The following is a 22041-nucleotide window of genomic DNA, read 5'->3' on the forward strand; positions in this document are numbered from 1 at the left end:
CTAAAGGCTGTGGCTTTATAGAATCTAAAAATATTCTATTAAAAGCCTACCACCAAACAGCTGTGAAAATAAACCAGTGCTCCTCCATGGGCTTCCTTCACGTGCGGGACCACCCCAGAACCTGCCGTCGTGGGCCACTGTTTATCATAGATACGGCAGTCAACATCCATGGGACAGATCCGCAAGGGGGGACCTTCAGTTCAGTGCCCCGCGCAACACACAGATGGGTGACTGACAGGCAAACGCAGAGAGAACAAATGTGATTTTCAATTTCCTGCTCAGTGATTTAGGTACAGAAACAGTTAAGGGGGGATTTAAGATGATTTTCATTTGGAATGTGTGCCAAATCTGTTATTCACAGGCCCCACATCTCCCAAACAGAAATAACAAATCCCAAGCGAAGGTCAACACATCTTTTTATGTACAAATGGTCAACAGTACAGATGGAGTTACTTTTTATAAATATCTGCAGCAAATCCCCTAAAAAAGCTGTGAATAAAAACTACCTCTCTGCACAAAGAGCCTGTCCGTCCCCAAAAGTGTTAACTTCACGAGAGCCTATTCTTAGCTAAACACTTGTGGGGCCTCCCGGGAAGGACAGGAGTGTTTTGGGACCAGGCGAGTGCCTTCCCATCTCCCCAGAGAGCCGAGGTGACTTGAAGGTCATCTGTTGCTCGGGACCTGGAGTGATTAAACTGTTTCTTCCCAAGACTTCGGTCTTTGTCAAGCCGCTGATTAAGCGGTCTGTTTCCTGGCAGTGGCCCAGAGGGAGGGAGGAAAGGAACCCACAATAGTGTGAGGAAGTAAAAAACTCTGGGTATTTTGATAAAAAACACTTAGTAATCAACGTAACCCTGTAAAGCCAACGTATCGAATTCACCAGAGGGAAAATTGTGATTTAGCATTCCAGCATCTACAGACAAGCACTTTTTTAAGGAAGATAATTACTTAGCACCAATTTCTCTCTCTCTCTCTGGTAATTTTTCCTGTTCCTTCGAGCCCTGGGCTGTGACAGGTCGGAGCGCAGCTCAGTGGTACTTCTCATCAGTCACAGGGCCGGGCAGGCCGGAGCGCAGCCACACACCACAGAACAAACAGCGCTCTCACACCAAAATGCATCTCTTCTCGGGGGTCATCCTGACGCGGGACACAGCGGCCCCACAGCCGCCTCTTGGGGTTGCTCTTTGGCTCTTCAGGCCCAAGGGCTCACTCAAAGCGACGCAGGTGGTTGTACAGCGACTGGACATAGGTGAAGACGCACATGGGGTCCGGCTTGCGGCCCATCACCATCATATCCTCCACCTCGATGAGGCGCTCGCAGTTGGCCAGATTCCTGAAACACAGAAGGCCTGTCAGAACGCCGTCCCGGCTATCAGCCAGCCCCGCAGCACGGCTGTCATCACTGCCCGAGCACAGAACTCAGCCTGGAGTCAGAGGTCCCCAAGAGCCCCCAGAAGGGAATCCAGACAACCCCAGGGGAACCTTGGGAGTCACTCCGTCTAACGCAGCGTTTCCCAAACTCCCACATCCAGGAACCACCTGTACAACTCATATTTTGATTTAAACAGACCGACTTTATTTCAATTTTCAGTGAAATTAAATTTTACTAAACTAAATTCCACTAAAAAAAATTACCAACTTAGGCCAATTTTTATTAATAAAAATTCAATTCCAGGGCCCGGCCCTGTGGCCAAGTGCTTTAAGTTCTGCTTTGGCAGCCTGGATTCGTGGGTTCGGATCCTAGGCACAGACCTACTCTACTCGCCAGCCATGCTGTAGCAGTGTCCCACATACAAAAAAATAGAAGAAAGTTGGCACAGATGTTAGCTCAGGGCTAATCTTCCTCAACAAAAAAAGAAAAATTTAATTCCAAAATTAAATTTCACTAAAAAAATTCAATGTGTATCAGCACTATATGGAAAATCAGCATGAACCATAAAAGTAAACGTAAAATCAATAAAGTAAAAAATAAATTGACCTATATGCCTCCTAAATTAGTGTTTATAAACTTTTTTTTACCATGGCCCACTGATTTTTCATCACGATTCACATAAGAAGTGGAAATAAAGTTTCACAAAAATACTGACCCTTTCTACTACTGATATTTTCTCTATAATATTTCATCTTTATTTTCCCACCTCTTTTTTTTTTAATGTTAGTCACGAGCCACTAAAGTGATATTACTATCTGCTGATAGATCACAACTTAAAGATTAAAAAATTGCCTAAAATCATCTTGTGCCCCCCCACACAGGGCCCCGTGCCTCACTCTGGGAAACACTGGTTTAACTTTTGGCACGCTGGCGTAGATGCGTGTGGAAACAGGGGGCTTTCCCTGGGCTGGAAAGAAAGCTATTCCCCGCCGTTCCCAGCCGGGAGGGGCTTCAAGTCTCGTGGAAGCGGGAAGATGAGCACCCACAGTCAAGGCACCTCACATCTCAGTGCTGAGTCCTGAAATAACAGCAGCGTCCTCGGGAACGCCGAGTGATGCTCCCCCGGGCACCAGATGTGGCTGGCCTGACGTAATCAGGCAGAACCCAAAGGGCAAAAATGATGACATTTGGTCCAATCCTCGGTGTCCTTCAACCGCTGTGTGCACTTCTGTATTTCGGGGGCCCCAGTGTCTTTCTCCCACGTGGATAAGTGCGTGACTGCCAGGGTTCACATCCCAGCGCCATCCTTACTAGCTATGACTTTGGACAAGACGCTTCATTTCTCTGGGCCTCAGTTTTCCCACCTGGAATAACAGCCACTCTACAGGGTGGTGGGAGGGCTAATGAGCTAATCCATGCCAACCAGATGGAACAGCACACAGGAACAGCCCAATCAACGTTACAGATTATTATTGTTGCTGTTTTTATTATCATGCCTCATTTTAAGAAGCAGAGTGGAGCATCAGGGAAAAGAGGCCTGAATTTGAAATAGAAATAACCAGGTTCAGATCTTAGCTCTGCCATTCGCTTCACCTCTCCATACCATTTCCTCAGCAGAAAATCAGATTCCCATCTCCTCTCCCCCTCCCAGCGGGCTTGCTGGGGGTTCGTGTGCCTTGTACCCTAGAGCTCATGAGCCAGTTTGCGTGATTCACGCAGCACTTTCTACCAGTCCCCACCGGCTCCAGGGGCTGTGTGCCCCCAAGACAAGGACCATACACTAGCACGGGGCCCTGCTCTGCAGTGCTGGCCCCACGCCAGGCCTCCTATCAGAAACCAAATGTCAGGGCGAAATGGAGACATCTGTCCCTGATCCCATCGCCGCCTCCCCCTCGGTTTGGAGCAGGTGGCCTATAAGGGAATCCAGCAGCTTTGTGGGGTGGCGAGGGGGTTTGGCCCAATGAGTGGGCACCCTCGCTCCCCAGGATGGGCCAGGGCAGGGCTCAGAGTCAGGAAAGTTGGCACTCTGATGAGGATACACATGCAAAGGTGCTCTGTCAATGGTCAAGGATTGAAAATCTGATTTTTTCTGAGAGGCAGGGGTCCTGAGTTCACCTTCCTGAGCTATCACTTAGCATCTGGTGCCTCCTCCTCACCTGCAGCACAGGAAGAGCACCTCCCCTCCCTCCCTCCCTCCCAGGGCTCCTGTCAGAAAATCCCAGGTGTATGTGGGCAGGCCCTGCACGTGCCAGGTTATCACCAACAGCAGTGGCCGCAGCGGTCCTCCACGTTAAGTGACAGCAACATCAGAAACCTGAACCTCAGTCTTGAAAGAACTGTAATCGCACCCTCTGAACACCCCCATCAGAAGCACCAACCATCTCTGTGGCTCCAGGGAAGAGATCTTAACTTCCTCCAAGGACAGTTCAAATCCTTCCGCAGATGGCTCTGGCCATGAGAAAGTTTTCCTTTACCTTTCTTCTGCTATTCTGCCTCCTGGTACTTTCTACCCATTGGTCCCACAAGGCTATTCTCAGTCTAATTTTTTCCCCCAAAAGAGCCTTTCACATGATGGAACAGAATCTTCATATCCACGTTTCTCCCCGAAACGAACTATCTCTGGTTCCTTCATTGTGCGTCCAAAGCGTACCTGGGACCCTCTCCCCTGAGCCGGTTCTAGTTTCTTTCTCGCCCTCTTTATGGCGGGGAGACCACAATTGCTGGCACATTCCAGGTGTGTCCAGCCCACCCAGGGAGAGCGAGCCAACCCCCTTCTTCATTCTAGAAGCTGCACTGACCCTCAGAGGAACGACAGCCCTGCCCCCGCCCAGGCAGCAAGTCTTCCAGATCAGGGTGGTGGTCAGGATGGGCGCTAAGGCCTTCCCCCGGCCTCTCCCTTACTACCCAAACAGGAAGCCCTGGGCAAGGTGCCGGCTTCCCCAGAAACAGCCAGGGGGCTGGGCCACTTGCATCTGGTCCCCACCCCACCCCAGGCAGCTAGGACAGTGATGCCAAACTCCTAGAAGCTGCAGACACAGCTCATGAGACAGGAGATGAGGAAAGGAAAAGGAATGATCAACTTTTATAAAAATATTGAGGTCTCAAAATATTAGAGGCCCCAGCTGCCTTTCAAATTAAAAAAAAAACCTGCTTTAAAAATGACACAAGCTTGTTTTAAATAATTCAAACAACACGGAATAGTCCAAAGGAGAAAGGACAAATCACTCCCAATGTCACTGCACAGCAAGACCCCCAGTTAACATCTGCCTGCTACCAGCGTTAAATGCATTTCCTCAGCCCCACCTTGTTTGGGGTTAAAGAAGCTTTAGGGGGTTTCTCCTATTCATGTCTATCATGATCTCCGGCCGCCACAGGGTTGGCCTGGAAGGGAGCTGGAGGAAGGGTTTGAGGGGTTATTTTTATTTGTTTAAGCCCTCTCTAAATGCAGACCCAGATGCCAGGGCTCGGACTACAGCCTCTTCTCTGGTTTTAGACAGAGACACATGGGCCCTACAAATAGCCTGGAAGCCCCTTCTGCCCTGTGTAACCTGAGAGCAGGACACATTCTCTGCAGGGCGAGCGCAGGGGCCTCAGGCCGCACATGGGAGACGTGGGGAGACGGGTGCAGAGGGTCAAGCACCCATAAAGGGGCGGTCCTCCCGCCTTCCAAGTCCTGCACACCTGTCCAACAAAGGGAGTCACTCTGTTGTCAACACCACATCACTCGCACAGATTAGGCCGTGGGGATTCTTTGGGACCATAAATTATTGGGGGAGGGGTAGCACAAACCACTTTTACTCCACAGGTTCCTGATGCATCTCTGTCCCTTCAAGGCACTTGCTCACAGAAGGGTCTGGAAGCATTGCCTTCTTGATGTGAAGTGGACCCAATGTTTGGGGGCCCCATCCGTGTCCTCCTTTCCCTTCCAAAGGCTGTGCCTTCATCAGAGCCCAGCTCCTCTCTCCCATACTGCCTGCTCCCACGTTGCCTTTCTCAGCTCTGTCCTGCTGCCCGCAGGGCTCTTGATGGCTCCCACCAGCCCCGTGTGTCTGCTTGGCTTCTGCTGGAAACCGAAGGAATATCTGCTAAGACGCTGGTGGCCAGTATCCTCAGGCAGGTGTCCCTGTGCTTTCTTTCCAGCTTTACTAACCAGCCTGTTGTCTCAGAAAGTCGGTGGTCCAAGCTGCTGACCTCCCAGAGGCCTCGGGCAGGCCCACCCTCCCAGCCCTCTCCCCCGTGTACCTGCGAGATAATCGCCCAGATGACCCGTGAGGGGAGGCACCTTCCCACACTCTGAGCAAGCCCCCCACACAGGCCGGCTGTGGGCGCCCCTCTCAGCCCCCTCGAGTCAGCAGAAAAGAACTCCTCTCGGGGGACGGCAGACCACCCTCCCCTCCCCAGCGGCAGCAGGCGCAGGCCACAGGGAGGCAGGGCCAAGTTTTTCACACCGCTGTTTGCTCTGGGGAGGAGGGAGGCAAAACCTGGAGCAGCCTCCACCCCCCACCCCACCCCCCACTGCCAGGGTGGGAATAGGAGAAACATCTGTTTGGAGTCTGGAGGCTCTGTGAGCTCAAACCTCGTGCTGGGAAAGCACAGCCACGAACCGCCCTGGCTCTGGCTGCCAAGGGAAGCTGTGTTCCCCGCGAGCTGGGGCGCAGGGCCACCACCCTGCCGCCCAGGGCCTCCCTCTCCCTGCCATACAGCCCAGCCTGGTCCAGGGCTGAGGGTGACAAGGCAGCCAGGGCATGAGCTGGCACCGCTGGGCCCACTGGACTTGATGAAGAAGAACTCAGTAAGCCAAGCATGGCCTCACCCAGCTGGGGTGGGTCTGGGGTGCCCACGTCCGCGCCCTGGCCTTGCACCCCCCTGACGGTCTGATATTTGACAGTCGCCATCTCTAGGTTTCCAGCAGCTGGGCCTCCTCCTGGCGAGGCGCCCCTCCCCAACGCCGTGCCTTACACTTGGCTCTACTTCCCCATCGTCTGGATCCAGTTGCATAACACGCTCCGTCCAAAGCTGTTTCTGCAATTAGGATGACAGCTAATCCCAAGCAGCCAAGAAAGAGAAGGCTTTTAAAGTATACAAGGAGTTCTTATGACCCCAAGGAGGCCGAGGGTCCAAGCGCGTCATCCGACAACACAACAGGGGCCAATACTGATATTCCAACAACTTGGGCCAAGGAGCTCGAAGCCAGAGTCTCCGTTCCACCCCCAGAGCAAGAGCTGCTGCTCTAGGGAGGGCGGCTGCCCCGACTCAAGGCGAGACCACAATACCAAGTGTGGGTCTCATAACTGGTTAGCTCTGACTCCTTCCCAGGCCAGGCTCAGGGCCGGGTTTGGGGGGCTGGGAGGCTGGGCAGGAATGGAATGAGGAGGGCAGGCAAGGCCTGGGGTGAGGGCTCCTCCTGGACATGGGCACTGGGGACACAGACAGGAAACAAAGGAGGTCAGGCACAGATGGATCACAGAGGCTTACAGCCCCAGGCACAATGGCGGGCGGGCAGGAGAGAATGGTCAATGTTCCCTCCAGGAAACCCAGCCTTGGGGAGGCTTTCCTTCCCTCCAACCTTCTTCCCCTTAATTCCCAGAAGCTTAGCCTCAGGCAGCCCTGAACACCCTCATCTGTGCCCCATGCCTGTCCTGGGGGTCTTGATGGACCACAGTGATGGCTCCCTGCCCTCTGCCTTCTGATCCTGTTCAGCCAACAGGAGACCGTGGCATGAAGGCAGGAAGAGGGCGAGGGCAGAGTATTTATTCCCCACTCCCTCTCTGCCAGATCACTGTGAGCTGGTCGCATCCACTGCCCAAAAGCACAGCTGCCAGCAGCCAGCCCTCTCCACACAGTACGCTCCCCAGTTCCCGGAACCTCAGGCTGATCAGCCCGAGGGTACTGCGCCATGCCTGGCTCCATTCCCCCACACCTTTGCAAGGAGTCTCTTTATTAACCTCTCCTCACCTGCTCAGTCTGAATGTGCCCCCACCAGAACCCTGACTGATACCCACCAGAACCACTTTGCCACTCTCCTGATGCCTGGGGGTTGCCCTCAGCCAATAACCAAATCCCAAACTGGCTTCCCAAGTGCCTCCAGATCCCAGAGTCGCCCCCACCCAATCTTTTCCCTATGAGCGGGTCTTAAGAAGGTAGGCAATTTCATATCAACCACTAGAACAATGTTTAGGGAAGCAAAACCTACTTATTGGGGAAGTTTCTGACATGTCCCCCAGGCAGATACTATTCCATTTTCTGCTCATCAGCAGCTGTAGCTCACTCAAGCCACTGCAGCTCTCCACAAGCCCAGAGAGGACAGACCCAGGGCTCTGGGGGCCCTACCCCACTGTCCTCACGCCCTGTCTGTGGCTAGTCTCCCAGACCACACAACAGAGGCTGGGCACCCCACAAAGAGGGCAGCTACACCAGGAAGAGAGCCCCACTCCACCACCAAGTGCTGAGCGACCTGGGGAAATCCCCCGGCTCCAGGCCTCAGTCTCCCCATCTGTACCCGAGGCCCACAGACTGGATGGCCTCAGGGTCCTCTGCTCTACGGATAGCTGCCCCATATCCTGCCCCCCACAGCCCGCACCCCGTGCTCCAGTGGGGCAGAGGTTGGGCTCAGGGACTGGGCCAGGGCTGGTAGCCAGCGAAACCCGCTATACTCACTCAGCCATGGTGAAGGCCAGCTCAAAGTTCTTCTGCCGCTGCGTGGGGCTCAGGGCACTGTAGTCAAAGGCATCAGGGAAGAAAGAGTGCACCAGGGCACAGAAGGCCATCCCGTCGCTCCAGCTGGAGGAGAAGTTCTGCAGGTCCACGTGCTGCCAGCAAGGCGAGGTCAATGCACAGAGGTGAGAGTGGAGCATGGCTCCTGCCTCAGCTACCCCCACCAATTCAACCACACCAGCAGATTCTCCCAGCCCCTCCCAAGGCCACCACCCACCCAGCTCAGCAACAAGCCTTAGTAGCCAGACCTCACCCCAGCAGGTGCACTAGACCAGTCTGCTCAGGCCCAGACATGGGGTTTCTAAGCACTCGCTGTGTGCAGCTGGGAACCAACTGGGAGGCACAATTTCACTCGTTCCCACCCCTCCGCCCAGCCTGGGGTTCCTGCCCTGGCCAGGGGAACAAGAACGGGGGCAGTGCCCGGGGTCCCGTGGCCGGGCAGGACCGGCTCACCTGGTAGCCCAGAGTCTTGTTGCGGCACCACTCGAGCAGCAGCTGCTTGATGCTGCTGGCGCTGGCCACGCCGAAGCTCTGCGACCGCTTCAGCTTTGCCCGGGTCTCGCCTTTCCCCCTGCGGAGAGACGCAGACTGCCGTGGGAGCTGTGGGGGCCGCCCCTCAGCTGCCATCTCCTCCCAGAAGCAGGGGAGTCCCCGGCCATTCCTACCACTGGGAAGATGCCCCTACCAGCTCTGCTCACCAGGGGGAGACGCTCTGTCAGCACGCAGCCTCCCTCGCCCCACACCCACGTCCAGGCATGAGGCCCCCAGACCAGCTACACAGCCTCCCTTGACGGTATCTGGCAGGACCAAACCCCCTTTGCAGCCTTGGGTCCCCTGTTTACTTCCCACACTAGGAATCAGGGGTCATTGGCACTCCTGGGACAGAGGACCTGAGCCCGAATGGCCTTGTGGCCCTGCCCTCTGCTTGGAACACCCTTCCACCTTCGCCTCATCCCACCCTCCTCTGAGCCCCTCTCTGAGGCCATCCTCCCTCATGGTCTTTCCTGGCTGGAAGGGATGGTCTCCTCCCCTGGGCCCCAGGATAGTTCCTAACAGTTGAGACTGGGTTGTCTAGGTCAGTGGGGACACTTCCTGGGTCTGCCTCCCTCATCAGAGTCAGAGCCTCAGGAGCCAGGACTAGGGTTGTCTTCATCATCACACAGGCCTGGGCCACACACAACAGGCGTCACTACCATGCACTGACAGGAGGGCTGGATAGAGGTCCCATCTCCAACGGGGGGTTTGATGCATGATAGGGGGCCAGTGGGCACTCGGGTCAGGCTGTGTCACCTCCCAGCTCCTGCCCATCCGGTCTCCCCGGTCAGGGCCAAAAACCAAAGAAGCTACCGCCCATGAGGAACGCAGGTGTGAAGGTGGCCCGGGAATGGAGGCAGGGGCTCTCATCAGGCCTTGCCTGGCTCCCTGTCCCCGCAGCCCACTCTGTAGCCCAACCCTGACCTGTGTCTTACCCGAGAGGTCACATCTTGGGGAACTGCCCCCTGGAGAATAGAACAGCGCCAGTTTTGCTGAGCTGTGCCCACCTGACCCCAGTCTGGGTCTGAGCCTACTCTGTGGGGCCGGCCTGATCTGGGGGGCGAGGTCCGTACTTGCCAGCTGTGTCCTGCTCCCATTTTTCAAACAAGGCCTTCCGGGCCTGTGCCCCTGAGGTGCGGGGCAGCGTCTGCGACCTCACCAGCTCCCGGCGACGCTCCCCCTGGCGAGGGGCCTGAGTCGTGGCTGGCGGCTGCGGGGATGGGGGCGACTGGGGTGGCGTCACCAGAGGCGGGCTGAGGACAGAACCACTGAGTCAGGAACACAGATCCTGCCATCGCTAGCTCACACAGGCCCCAGGGTCCCCCACCCCACTGAGTGTGAAATGAGGCAGCAATAGGGCTACAGGCAGAAAGGAAGCACCACCTGTTCCAGTCCCAACCAGTTCGGCAGGTTTTCTGAACTAAGCTGCTGTCTGAAGCAGGCCTGGCCAGCAGTGGGCCCCCTCTCTGGGCATAGTGACCCCTTGGCAGGTGCCAATGCCTGGGGTGGGCAGGGGCATCCACTTTGGGCAGGAGGTATCCTCAGAAGCAGCCCCACCAGGACCAGGCCCCCTCCTCACCACCACTAAATAAGACCCCCTTTGTTTTCTCCCTGGAACAGTTTGCCAGAAAGTCACAATTCCCCTTTTATTATTAAAAGGGAAAAAAAGCCAAGCCAGCCCCCTACGCCCACCCCTAGCTCCAATCACAGTCCAGCTGGCCTGGGGGAGCATGGGGACAACAGCAGGCCAGGAGGCAGCCTGTACCTCAGGGAAGCCCCTGCAGACCTGCCCCAGCCCAGGTCTCTCCAGGTGCCCCCTCAGTCCACGGGCAGGAAGCACCCAGCTCCGAGGGACCCCAGCCAGGATGGAAGAAGAGGAAAATGGGAGGTCCTCCCACCCTCCTTCCTCCTCTGGGGACTGGGACACCCCCTCCAATCTTTGGACAGACTTGCTTTGAAGGGTCCATAGAGAAACCAGTCTGCAGCCATATTTCTCTAAACAAAACTCTCCACCAGGCCCCACTGCCTCGTTTCTCCCACCCAAACCCCACCCAGCAACCCTGCTGCCTTAGTTCTCCAGAGGCCGCAAGCCAAGGAGGGTGTCTCCTCCTGGGGTCAGCACAGGGAGCTCCCTGCAGGGTCCTGGGCAGCCCGGGGCCAAGGCAAAGCCCAGAAGCTGCTTGGGGAGTGACAACCCCACCCAACAGGGGCCCTGACTCACCTGTCGTTGCTCCTGCCTGCCGTCACTGCCCCATAGCCAGAGCTCAACAAAGACCGTGGCAGAGAATTCTTCTCTGTGGGACAAAGTAGGGGAGAGAAATAACAAACCCTGCCCTCAGAGAGGGCCAGCCACTGCCCACCTCCCTTCCTCTGACCTGCCATCGCTCCCTGGACAGGGAGGACCCTTGGGCTAAGCTGCCCACCCCCTCAGCCAACAGTTGAGGAGAAAGGAGATTGGGAACATAGAGCAATGATATAAAAGAGGTCTCTTAAAGTGTCCCCACCTGCTTTTGGGAGCACAGGGCCCCGGGCCTCCTGTGCTGCATATCCAGCAAACACTCTGTTCCCAAACCCTCATTCTGGAAGCCCATACAGCCCCACCCAGGACACATCACTGAGGCCTGACCACAGAACCACGACAGGTCTGAGGGTACCATGCCAAAGTGTGTGGGGTAAGATGCCCCCTTCTAACCACAGTCTCGACTTGTACTGAAAGCCTTGGTCGTCTTCCCCGGGGGTGATGCTATTTCACAGCTTCTCTGGGAGGAGTCAGGCAAGGACGGGCCCCATTTGAGGGAGCATACGGGCTAGGGAAGGGGGTTGCAGTGACAGGTAGAGGGGGGCTGGGGCTTGGCCCCAGGTTTTCTGAGTCTCTTACCAACCCCTCCCAGCCCCCGCCCACCCTCCCCCCTTGAGGTGGGGTCTGCCGCCAGGCCATGCTCTCCCCCCAGGCTGCTCTCCTGCTCCTACCACTCAGACTGGGAGTCCAGGGTGTGGTGGCCTCGCTGGGGCTCGAGCTGAGGCCCCCCAGAACGGCAGCAGACGTGGGCGAGAGGGCTGCGGCTGAGGTCTCCCCAGAGAACCGCTCGGAGACTCGTGTGACGGCCGTGACTGGCTGGTGAGGCAGCCGCAAGGAGAGGCTCACGGGGCGAGGCTTGGGGGGCTCTGGTGCCAGGAAGGATTGGGCAGCCTCAGGGGGTCCATCGCCTGGACCTGGAACATATGACCAGCAGAGGTGGGGGCGCGGTCAGCCATGGCATCCACAGGGGCCTCAGACCCCCCAGGAGGACTCCAGCTTCCCTGATTCTCCCTACTGGGGACATCTGCTCCAACTTCCCCTCACAGCCGGCTCAATAAATCCTAGTTGGCTTGTCAGTCCACTGTCTACCCTGTGCAGTGCTTGAACAACTCCTCAGCCCCTGCTTGCATTCCTCCAGAAACAGAGAAGCTTACCACCTTTCGAGATCTCCCATTTCCCTCTGTGTTTAAAAAGTTCTACTTCACACCGAGTGAGGCTGCTCCCCTGGCAGCCTCTCCACCCATTAGGGTTCAGGCTCGAGTCCCCCATCCCAGGCAAGGGACGGCCTGGCACAGATGCATGGTCGAGGCCCTGACCGCCAAACCTACCCAGCCACCTGTCCTCTGTCGTTGGCCCCTACCTGCCCCCGGCTGGTGCCCGTTCTCGACGATGCACGAGTTTGAAGTCCTTCTCATCTCTGATTCGCTGGCTTCGTCAGGATGATCCACACTCTACGGAGATACGAACACCATGGAGGCCTCAGCTAGGACCAGCTGCCCACCCCCAAAATGGCTCTCCAAAGCCCCTCCTGGTTCTGGCAGAGCAAACAACACTCATGTTTGAAACAGACAGCCCATGGGAAGTACCATGGTGGGCCAAGGTCACATAGCAAACTGGGGTGGACCAGCCCCAGCTGTTGAGCCCCTGGGATCCTGCGAGGCAAACACCTCCACTGGACTCATCTCAGAACCCAAAAATGCTAGGGACAAAGGTCAAGACTGAGGGTTCCGAAGGAGTGTGCAGGTGGGCCCCAACCCTTCCCCCAGGCTGGACCAGATGACCCAGATAGGAAAGCCTGGCCCCCGCTCATCCCAGCTGGGCAGGGTGGTGTGGCTGCCTGTGTGGGAGCAGCTGAAACTCAGAGACATTAGGACCTTCTGGGCCAATGATGGGCACTGGAGCCCTCATGCTGAGGACTTTTCACTGGATGCAGGGTCACAAGATTTGCCTGCATATCCAGAGTACAAGGGCCTTACTGGCTCCATGCAGCCCCTCCATCCCCTCTGGGCTACAGCAGTGGGGGAGGCGGTACAGAGAGAGAGCCCAGACCAGGAGCCATCAGGGGAACCTGGCATCCTTGCTATGCTGCCAACCACTGCATGACCTGGGTCAGGTCACGCCTCCTCTGGGTCTGTGTCCCTGTTGAGTGCCATTTGAGCATCTACCAACTGGCAGGCCCTTTTTCTGGACATGCCACTATACCAACTTGCTTCTGTCCTTCCAGGTAGGTGCTACCAGCCCCATTTTACAGATGGGACCTGAGGGCTCAGAGTGGGGATGGGCGCTGTCCAAGGTTACACAACGAGAAACAGCTGAGATGTGTGGCCAGGAGGAACGTTTTCCTCAACTGTGGTCCTGCCCTTCTCACAGTGAGGGAGGCATGGAGGGCTCAGAGTGTCTATAAGGCTGGTGGGGTCTGTCTGGCAAGAAGGGGATCGAGGCTGACCCCTACCTGAGGCTCTACTAAGAGCCCATGATGGGTGTCTTGACAGGTTGGCCATACCTCTCCCTAGATGCCTCCAGGCTGGCCCCCTTGTCTACAAGGTTCCCAGATGACAAAAGCCCATTTCTGGCCCCAGACAGCTCAGCTACTCCTGCAACCAGGACAAGAGGTAGACACCCTGCCATGGGGGAATCAGTCTGGTGGGGGAGCCAGGACCACAAGCAGACTCTGCCAAGCCAGCATGTGAGTGCATGCCCAAGACAGACTTCATCCAGCCCAGTGGGCCAGGGAGGGCTTCCCAGAGTTAGGGGTACCTGAGCCAAGTCTAGAGTAAGCCAGGTGGACAAGGAGGGGAGGCCATTCCCAGCAGAGCAGCTAGTCTGCAAAAGCAGACAGACATCAAGGCACAAAGCATTCTGATCTGGTGGCTGGAGAAGCAGCACACAGCCCGAGGTGCCAGCCCAGAGAATTCAACTCCTTGGACAAGAAGGAGCTGAAGGTCATCAGCTCTGTTGTTTGAGGAACATCCTTCAGAAGCCAGTGACACAGTGGCACGGAAGGAGGAGACTAGATGGCCAGAACCTCACTAGTCCCAGGGGGAGACACGGGGAGGGAGCTGGGGCAGCAGAAAGGTGAAGGGCAGGAAGGACTCAGAGTTTTGGGGAGAGTGAGTGGATGTGGAGAGAGGGGAGGACGCCACGTCTCTTCCAAGCCTGGGCTTCGGGCCTGAGTGACTGACGTGACTAGGAAGGGAGGCGGCAGCGTCGGTGGGAAAACAAGCTGAGTGTAAGGTGCCCCTGAGGCATCAGAGCGTTGAGGTCAGGAGGTAGCTGGATATTTGAGTCTGAGGTTTAAGAGGAAGGATGGACGAACGATGGAGAAACAGGAGTCTCGCATCCAAAGCACAGCAGAGGAAGAGTTGGCTCGGGGCTGTCGGGGCCTGGGATTTAAGGGGCAGAAGAGGCGTCTGCAGAGGAGAATGAGAAGGAGCAGCCAGGGGGTTAGGAAGAAAACCAGAAGAATGTTGAGAAAGGCAGGTGGAAGTGTAGCAAGAAGGCAGGCCTGCAATAGGCACATGAAAAGATGCTCAACATCACCAATCATCAGGGAAATGCAAATCAAAACAACACTAAGACACCACCTCACGCCCATTAGAATGGCTATAATCACCAGCCCATTAGAATGGCTATAATCACCAAGACAAAAAACAACAATTGTTGGAGAGGATGTGGAGAAACAGGAAGCCTCATACACAGCTGGTGGGAATGCAAACTGGTGCAGCCTCTATGGAAAACGGTATGGAGAGTCCTCAAAGAATTAAAAATAGAGATGCCCTATGACCCAGCCATCCCACTACTGGGAATCTATCCAACGAACCTGAAATCAACAATCCAAAGAGGCTTATGTACCCCTGTGTTCATTGCAGCATTATTCACCACAGCCAAGAAGTGGAAGCAACCTAAGTGTCCCTCGACAGACGATTGGATTAAGAAAATGTGGTATATATATACAATGGAATACTACTCAGCCATAAAAAAAGATAAAATCGTCCCATTTGCAACAACATGGATGGGCCTGGAGCGTATTATGTTAAGTGAAATAAGCCAGAAAGAGAAAGACAAACACTGTATGATCTCACTCATATGTGGAATATAAACCAACACATAGACAGAGAAAACTGTATTGTGGTTACCAGGGGCAATGGGGGTGGGGGGTGGGCACAAGAGGTGAAGGGAGACATATATATGGTGATGGACAAACAAAAATGTACAACCCAAAATTTCACAATGTTAAAAACTGTTAAAACATCAATTAAAAAAAAAAAAAAAAGAAGGCAGGCCTGTCAGTGGCGTCCAAAGGTGGCCTCAGATCAAGGAACAGATGGTTAAAATGAGAGCTAAAACACGTCCACTGGATTTAGCCAAAGAGGTCACTGGTGACTGACGGTTCAGGAACTGAATCGAGGCGGGGGTGGGGGCAGGACATGGCCTGGGCGAGAAGCAGGGGCGCAGTGGAGAGGACACAATAGCCATGAGGGGAGGGGGGAAAGGGGTTTGAGGGGTTCTTCCAGATGGAACAGGTAGGACATTTACAGGCTGAGAGAGGCTCCAGCAGGTTTAGGGGACCCTCTGCGGGGTTGTGGGGAGAGGGGGGTCCCTAGGGAAGTGGGAGAGGACACAACTCAGAGCCTGGCCTTGGAGAGAAGGTGGACCCCTCAACTTCTGATTCAGGAGGATGGATGGGGAGGGGCCACGCCCACTTGCAGGAACAATGGAGAAGGGTAGGGGGCATCTCCTGGCACCCCAGGGTGGGGAGGGCACACCTAGAGCCACACTGTGGCTAACTTGAGGCCAACTCAGCAGGGGGAAGAGAAACAGCCAGTCCATCCTGAGCCCCACCCCTACCCCCACCCCATCACCAGGGCCGGCTCAGCTCTGGGGTCTCCACGTTTCCCCATCCACCCTACTCTGGTCCAACAAGTTCCACAGGTCCAGACAGGGGCCTGGAGGGACAGGCTGATGGAGAAACCATTTTCCAAGGAATGTGGGTCTCTATAGGGGGGCCCCCACAGACACCTGTCCCTGCACATTGCAGGCCAACACCCCCCATAATGCCCCAGGGGACCAGACACCACAACCAGACCAAAAGTAGGTTCTGGAGCAGCTGGATTCCTGCCAAGGGGTCTCCAGTTAAGCAAAGAGGGAAAGGGGATGGAGCTACCACATGCTGGGAGGCAGGACTGCAGCTGGGGTGGGGGCTGAGCCCAGGCTCCCAGGTCCCCCTGCCCCTCTCCCCCTCTTCCCCAAGACTGGACCCACTCCTTACACAAGAAAAGGGCTCTGCCCACACCTCAGGCCAAGGGGCAAAGGGCTATTTGGAGACCACCCTCCAACCCATCATCACACAAGCCAGGGGTGGGGGTCAGCCCTAACCTCACACGGAGACTAAAGGCAGCAGCAGAGTCAAGGTCTGGGACTGAGGTCTCCTACCCAATCCAGCGCTCTGTCCACAAAGCGCTCTGGCCTTCCAGAGGGCAGAAAGGTCAACTCAAGACAAACCTGTCTCCTAGGACCTGGAGTGGGGCAAGCCCTGGCCCCCACGGTCTCAGCCAGGCGAGGGGGAGGAAAAGGCGAGTGGGGTACCCACCCCAGTGGGGCCTGAGCCCCTAAACCAAGAAGCCAGGCTGGAGCAAGCACTCCTCCTGGTCCCCAAGCCACCCAGGGGGCCGGCACCCTCTCCCAGTGGTCTTCCTTGGAGGGGGCAGCCTGCTTCCCTGTGCTGGGCTAGGGTAGAAATCACTGAGAGCCTTGGGGACCAGTGCTGGTCCTGTTGAGCCGGCTCAAGCATCCCCAAGATCCCCACCTGGGCTGTGTTTTAAGAAGGGGGAGGCTCCCAGTGAGGAAGCCCAGGCCTGGGAACAGGGGGTGAGGCAGGGGATGAGATGAGTCTGATTTCAGGGACCCTCTCACCGGGGAGGTTTTTAAACCCCTGGTGAGAGAAGGAATATTTCAGGCATTCGCAGTGCTGCCTGACCCCACGAGGGCCCCTGCGTGGACACCCACCCACATGCCCAGCACAGCCTACATGCGGCCAGAACCCCACCCGGAGCCGCAGCTGCCCCGCCCTCCTCCTCGCTCACACCCTCACACCATGGTTTTAAAGGCTCGATTCAAATTTCTCCCCCAAGCATTTAACTCTCTTATCACACAGTGTGTCTGGGAAAGGAAGGCAGATAAGGCGGCTCTGGTTTCTCTCATGGTGGGGCCGTGACACCGTGCTCCTGGCAGTTGTTCCTGAGGGACTCCACTGCCTGGGCCATGTGGACCTGGTGGCTCCAGCTCAGCCAAGGACACTTCCAGGGAACAACTCTGGCCCAGCCCCCGGAGCCAGGCCTGGCCTCAGGCTGCTGCCATCCTCCACAGGCCCCCAGCCGGCTCCCTCGGCCCGCTAGACCACAGCTGCAGCTCTGTGGACACTTGTGACCAATAGGGCCCATGTCACTGTTATAACCTCCCCCCTGCTCAGCACGAGGGGCCCAACAGGGCTGGACCAACGCCCCTTGGTTTAGATACAAGAGAACTGAGGCCCAGCTGGGAGGAGATGTCCCCAAGGCCTCACAGCAAATGTGCCAAAAGCAGCTCCTGTCTGCTCCAGGGTCTCTGGCCTCCTACAGGGAGTCCTCCCTGATTACTTCTACCCCACTGCCCTGCCCTCTCCCTCCTCCTAGAGTCTCCCTGGCTACTTACTACCTAGCAAGGTCGAGGTTTGTGCACTCAGAAGTGGATGACTTGATCAATGCTTTCTCCACTGAGTTCAGGGCCCATTTATACGCTGAGTATGAGCCACCTCCAACCCCTGCAGTCCCCAGTTTCAAACAGCAGGAAGCAAAGTGTCTCAAAAAGGGGTCTGTAAACCTCATGCTTGTTACAGAGGGGCAGTGTAACACTAGCCTCCACAAAGCCTGGCCGCAGCCACCGCCAGCTCATGTGCGTGGATGAGACTCGCACACCCAGACCCCCTGTGACGCAGACAGGGGAGTAAGACAGGCCGGAGGACCAGCAGCGCTGGCGCCTAGCTGTGACTCGGTCCAGTCTTGCCCCAGAGCCCTGATTCCCTGTTCGGGACCCAGCGCCCGATCACACGTTGCTGGTCACAGCGCACGAGTGAGAACGTGCGGCGCCGCACACAGTGCCCCTCACTGCCAGGAACGGGCTAGGAGCCTGTGGGTGCTCCTGAGACGGCGACTGCAAGGAAAGTGGGGACCGGTGCTTCTGGAGTCAAGCAGACAGAAGTGGCCTCAGGCCCAGGGAGCTGGTGCTCAGGGCTGTGGGGCCTCTGGCCCCACTGGAGACCTTGCCCATCCTCCACCACGGTGCTCAGCTATGCCCGCCATTCCACCTCACCTCAGGCCTTTCTGAAGTCCACAGCCTACTCCCCAACCATCTTTCTATCCTCATCCCCCAGCTGGCTGCAGCATTCCTGCTGAGCCCCAAACTCTTCTTCCAGGACTCCCCCTCCCGATTTCTAAGAGTGCTCTCCAGCGCCTCCCAGTTCCCTGGCAGCTCCTCCGCCTCCAAGCAGGGCTCCTGCCTCACCCTCTCCTTCTGCACAACTGCTCTGAAGACCTCGCCCACTCTAGGGCTTCAGCCGCCAGCTCTGCCCTGAGAGCTCCCTGACCCCTGGCCTTGACCACTCTAGGCACACCACATCCAGGACTCCACCTCCAGCAAGCTCAGCATGACCCAAAGGGAATCCAGTAGTCCCCTAGGCAGGGCTCCTCTCTCTGCTTCCCTGCTCACATCCAAAGATTCTCTCACCCTGCTGATTCCCGCTCCGAGACCTCTCACCAAGGCAGCCCCAGCTCTCCATCCACCCATCCCTGCCCCAGCTCAGACCATCCTCCCTCCTTGGACCATCACAATTACGCTACCCTGACTCCAGGGTACCCACCCTCCAACCAGCCACCCATCCTTGAGGGATGGACCCGGTCCCGCCTCTGCCCAGCACCCCTCACCCACCACCCCCATAACCAAGACAACTAGCTCACCTCACATGACTAATGGCCAATTCCCACTGAAAAAAGTTACACGACTGGAGTGAATCCTCTCACGTATGTACATGTACATACATTCATATAAACATACGACTCTGAGATTATTTTTCTTAAAACTTTAGGCAGCTGCTTCCATGAGCAGACAAGTAGCAAACCGGTGTTAAAAGCTCAGAAACAGCTGATGACACAGTTTATCAGGCACCTGTGAGCTCAGTGGGGCTTTTATACCATGGACATGTAGTGTGTCATGCTCATAGGACAGAATTAAGTGTATCCCTATTTCCAGACACTTCACACGGAGCACTGGGACACCCACAGGCTCTGCCACAGCACACGCTTAAGAACCTCTCACCCCATGAGACAAAGCCTGACTCCCCTGCGCAGCTTCCAGAGGGCCTTTACAACTGGCCCCTCCACTCTCATACCCATCAGGCTCCCCTCTGGCCAGTGAGCCCTTTCTGAGGCTGCATGCACAGCCCGCACTCTACCCCCATCTGTGCCAGCAGCAGCGAGTCCTGGATCTCCAGCACAAAGCCTTCCTGGGACACTCACCACCGGGAAGAGACTGTCCTGTCTAGAGCAGAACATCTGCTCTGCCTGCCCGCAATGTTGGGACTGCTCTATCTGGGGCCGTGTCACATCCAGCCGGGACCTCCGAGGACAAGAGCTAATCTGATCCCCCTCCTCCTGGCCCCCTGAGGTGCAGCCCAGCCCACACGGATTATCTGAATGCATGATGGATTGAACCCGGGAGGGGCAGCAAGTGCAGACTACGCAGACCCAGACCCTAGAAACCCAACCCCAGAGCACACGCCTGAGCTGGGTGGAAAATCCCACCTAAGGGCCACTGCGCACACCATGGAAACATTCTAACCTGCCACTCCAGGAGGCCCCGTGCTCGGGGTACTGACTGGTCCACACCGGCCTCCGCCCCACGCGGTGTGGGCCTCTGGCCCGTCAGTGACCTCGGGAATCTAGAAACTGCTCAAAGCTGGTTTCCCTGTCTCTCCCTTCACGGTAAGGGATTTACCCCCTACGAGTTCCCAAACGCCGCTGCGGTGCTGCCGCCTGAACAGACTGCGTCCTCCCGCCCGCCCCACAGTTCTCACTCTGGGTTAATCAATAACCGAGCCGTCAGGCCTCAGTGAGCGGCAACGCGGGGGGCGCGTGAATGGAGGCGGGGGAGTAGGGGTTGCTGACCATTCCGACACGCCGGCGAGGCCCCAGGCGGTGCTGAACGGTCAGGAGCCACACCTCGGGGCCCAAGCCCTTAGTGTCATGGGACAGAGGGGAGAGGGAGACAGAACTCGGGGCAAACATTGGGCCCGGCTCCAAAGAAGGGAGGGGGCCCCAGACAGGTGCCGCGGGCAGGCTAAGACCGGCTTCTGCCGCCCTCTCACACTCCGGAGCGACGGCCGGACCCCCACGACTGAGTCCTGCCGGCCGGTGGCGGCACAGCCCCCAAGCCCAGCAGACGCGCGCGGGTGCATGCACTCGGGGCAGAGGGGCGGCACCGGGGCGCGGAGCTCCACTCCCCCGCGCACACGCACACGCACAGACACCCGCGTCCGCGCGCCGCGCTCCCCGAGGCTCACCTGGCCGCGGCCGGACAGCGAGAAGGTGGCGTGGCTGGCGAAGCGTGCAGTGCCCAGGCGGGGCGCGCGGTCCCGGACGCCGGGCGCGGGCGGAGGGCTGGGCGTGCCAGGCGTGCCGGGAGCGGGGGACACCCCGGTCGCCAAGCCCAGTGCCTCCACCTGGCTCGTTAAGCGCTCGAGCTGCGCCTGCAGCCGCTGGTTGTCGCGCTGCAGGTCGGCCACGGTGCGCGCCAGCGGACCGGCCAGGCGCAGCGCCTCGGACACACGCCGCTCCACGCCGCGCTGCAGCCCCTGCATGTCCTCGTGCAGCGCGCGCACCGCGCCCTCCAGCGCTGCCTCGTAGCGGCCCAGCGCCTCGCGCACCGTGCGCGCCTCCTCGGCGTCGGGGGTCGGCTCCATGGCCGAGCAAGGGCGCGCCGGTCTGAGAGCAGGCCTAGCAAGGAGAGACGCTGAGCTCCGCAGCTCCGGGCCGCGACTGGCAGCCCGGGCTGGGTTCGCCCGAGGGGCTGTGGGAGGGGCGGGCGGAGGGCGGGGCGGGCCCCGCTAGCCTGGGGACTGGGTGCCACGCGGGGGCGGGGCCTCGGGGGCGGGGCCGGGGCTCGCTCGGGGACACCCGTGCCCCTGGAACCCCGAGGGGTGGTGCGGGGTGGGGACTCTCGGTGGCGCTGAAAGAGAAGTCGCCCCGCCTCTGTTCTGCTGGGGTGCGGAGCCGGGGGGAAGTGCCTAGGCCGAGCGCCTCCTCCACGCGACCCCGGAGGAGCCGCGTGCCGCCTGGGGGAGGAGCTGCGGGCCCACCGGAAGAAGGCCTCGGCCCCCAAGTGGACTTTACTCTGGAGACCACGGACGCGGGTTATGCATTCCCTCGGGGCTCTCACTCGAGGGCCTGGTCCTGCTGGGGATGGGGACTCCCCTGTACTCCTGGAGAAGTGAGAGCAGCAGCTGCAGCAGCAATCCCCAGAACTGCCACCCCGACCCTGTGCCCCTCACTGCCCTCTCTACCCGAGGGCACGCTCTCACAAGCACATACTCACCTGTGGGATCTTTGTCTGGAATTTCTTGCACCTGTTATATAAGAGCTAAGCGAGAAGGAGACAGGTGGTGAGGTGCCCTCCCTGTCTCTGCAGTTATGCGCTCTCCCCTCCCAGCCCCACTCTGTGTAGCAAGATCTTTGTGTCCTTGCTGCCAGTGGTCAGTAGGGGCTCCAGGCTCACCAACGAGCCCCTGTTAAGGAATCCAGGAGAGGCCGAGGTCAGACGGAGAGGAAAGGATGTGCTGAGGGCCGAATCTCCAAATCCTAGGATGGGTGACTTTCGAACTAATCTTCCTCCTCCCCCCATCAGAGTCTCAGTCACTGGCCTCTATCTACAGTCCAGGGTTCCCACCTCTATTCCCTCTCAACGCTCCTTTCGTGCCTGAACCCCAATATTCCTCCCTTCTAAACCCACCCCCCCAACCGTCACAAGAAACGAAATAATGGAAACAGTTGTTGCTTCAGGATGATAGGATGATGAGCAAAGATATTGTAAGTTT

At 57.5% G+C, this 22041-nt stretch overlaps 1 protein-coding gene across 1 annotated transcript; it reads right to left on the reverse strand.

Annotated features, from left to right (window-relative positions):
- Nucleotides 1-399: 399 nt before the first annotated feature.
- On the reverse strand, nt 400-20976 carry SMTNL2 (smoothelin like 2). Its single transcript, XM_004433250.3, has 8 exons — nt 20512-20976; nt 12280-12370; nt 11591-11833; nt 10842-10914; nt 9694-9873; nt 8540-8657; nt 8030-8181; nt 400-1333 (listed from the first exon to the last, which is right to left on the reverse strand). Exons 1-8 carry the CDS (start codon nt 20908-20910, stop codon nt 1207-1209), a joined length of 1383 nt encoding a protein of 460 aa, XP_004433307.2. The 5' UTR covers nt 20911-20976; the 3' UTR covers nt 400-1206.
- Between the last annotated feature and the right edge of the window lie 1065 nt (nt 20977-22041).

The sequence above is a fragment of the Ceratotherium simum genome, chromosome 16 (assembly GCF_057802395.1).
Source record: "Ceratotherium simum simum isolate JZ-2026a chromosome 16, ASM5780239v1, whole genome shotgun sequence".
In the NCBI taxonomy this organism is placed as follows: domain Eukaryota; kingdom Metazoa; phylum Chordata; class Mammalia; order Perissodactyla; family Rhinocerotidae; genus Ceratotherium; species Ceratotherium simum.

What these genes read in the sequence shown, in the direction of transcription:
- SMTNL2 (XM_004433250.3), bottom strand. Translation starts at nt 20,910, where the DNA reads ATGGAGCCGACCCCCGACGCCGAGGAGGCGCGCACGGTGCGCGAGGCG. An exon ending in CGCTGTCCGGCCGCGGCCAG is followed by an intron (nt 12,371 to 20,511) that starts GTGAGCCTCGGG and finishes GTATCTCCGTAG; the next exon opens with AGTGTGGATCATCCTGACGA. An exon ending in CTGGACTCCCAGTCTGAGTG is followed by an intron (nt 10,915 to 11,590) that starts GTAGGAGCAGGA and finishes TTTGTCCCACAG; the next exon opens with AGAAGAATTCTCTGCCACGG.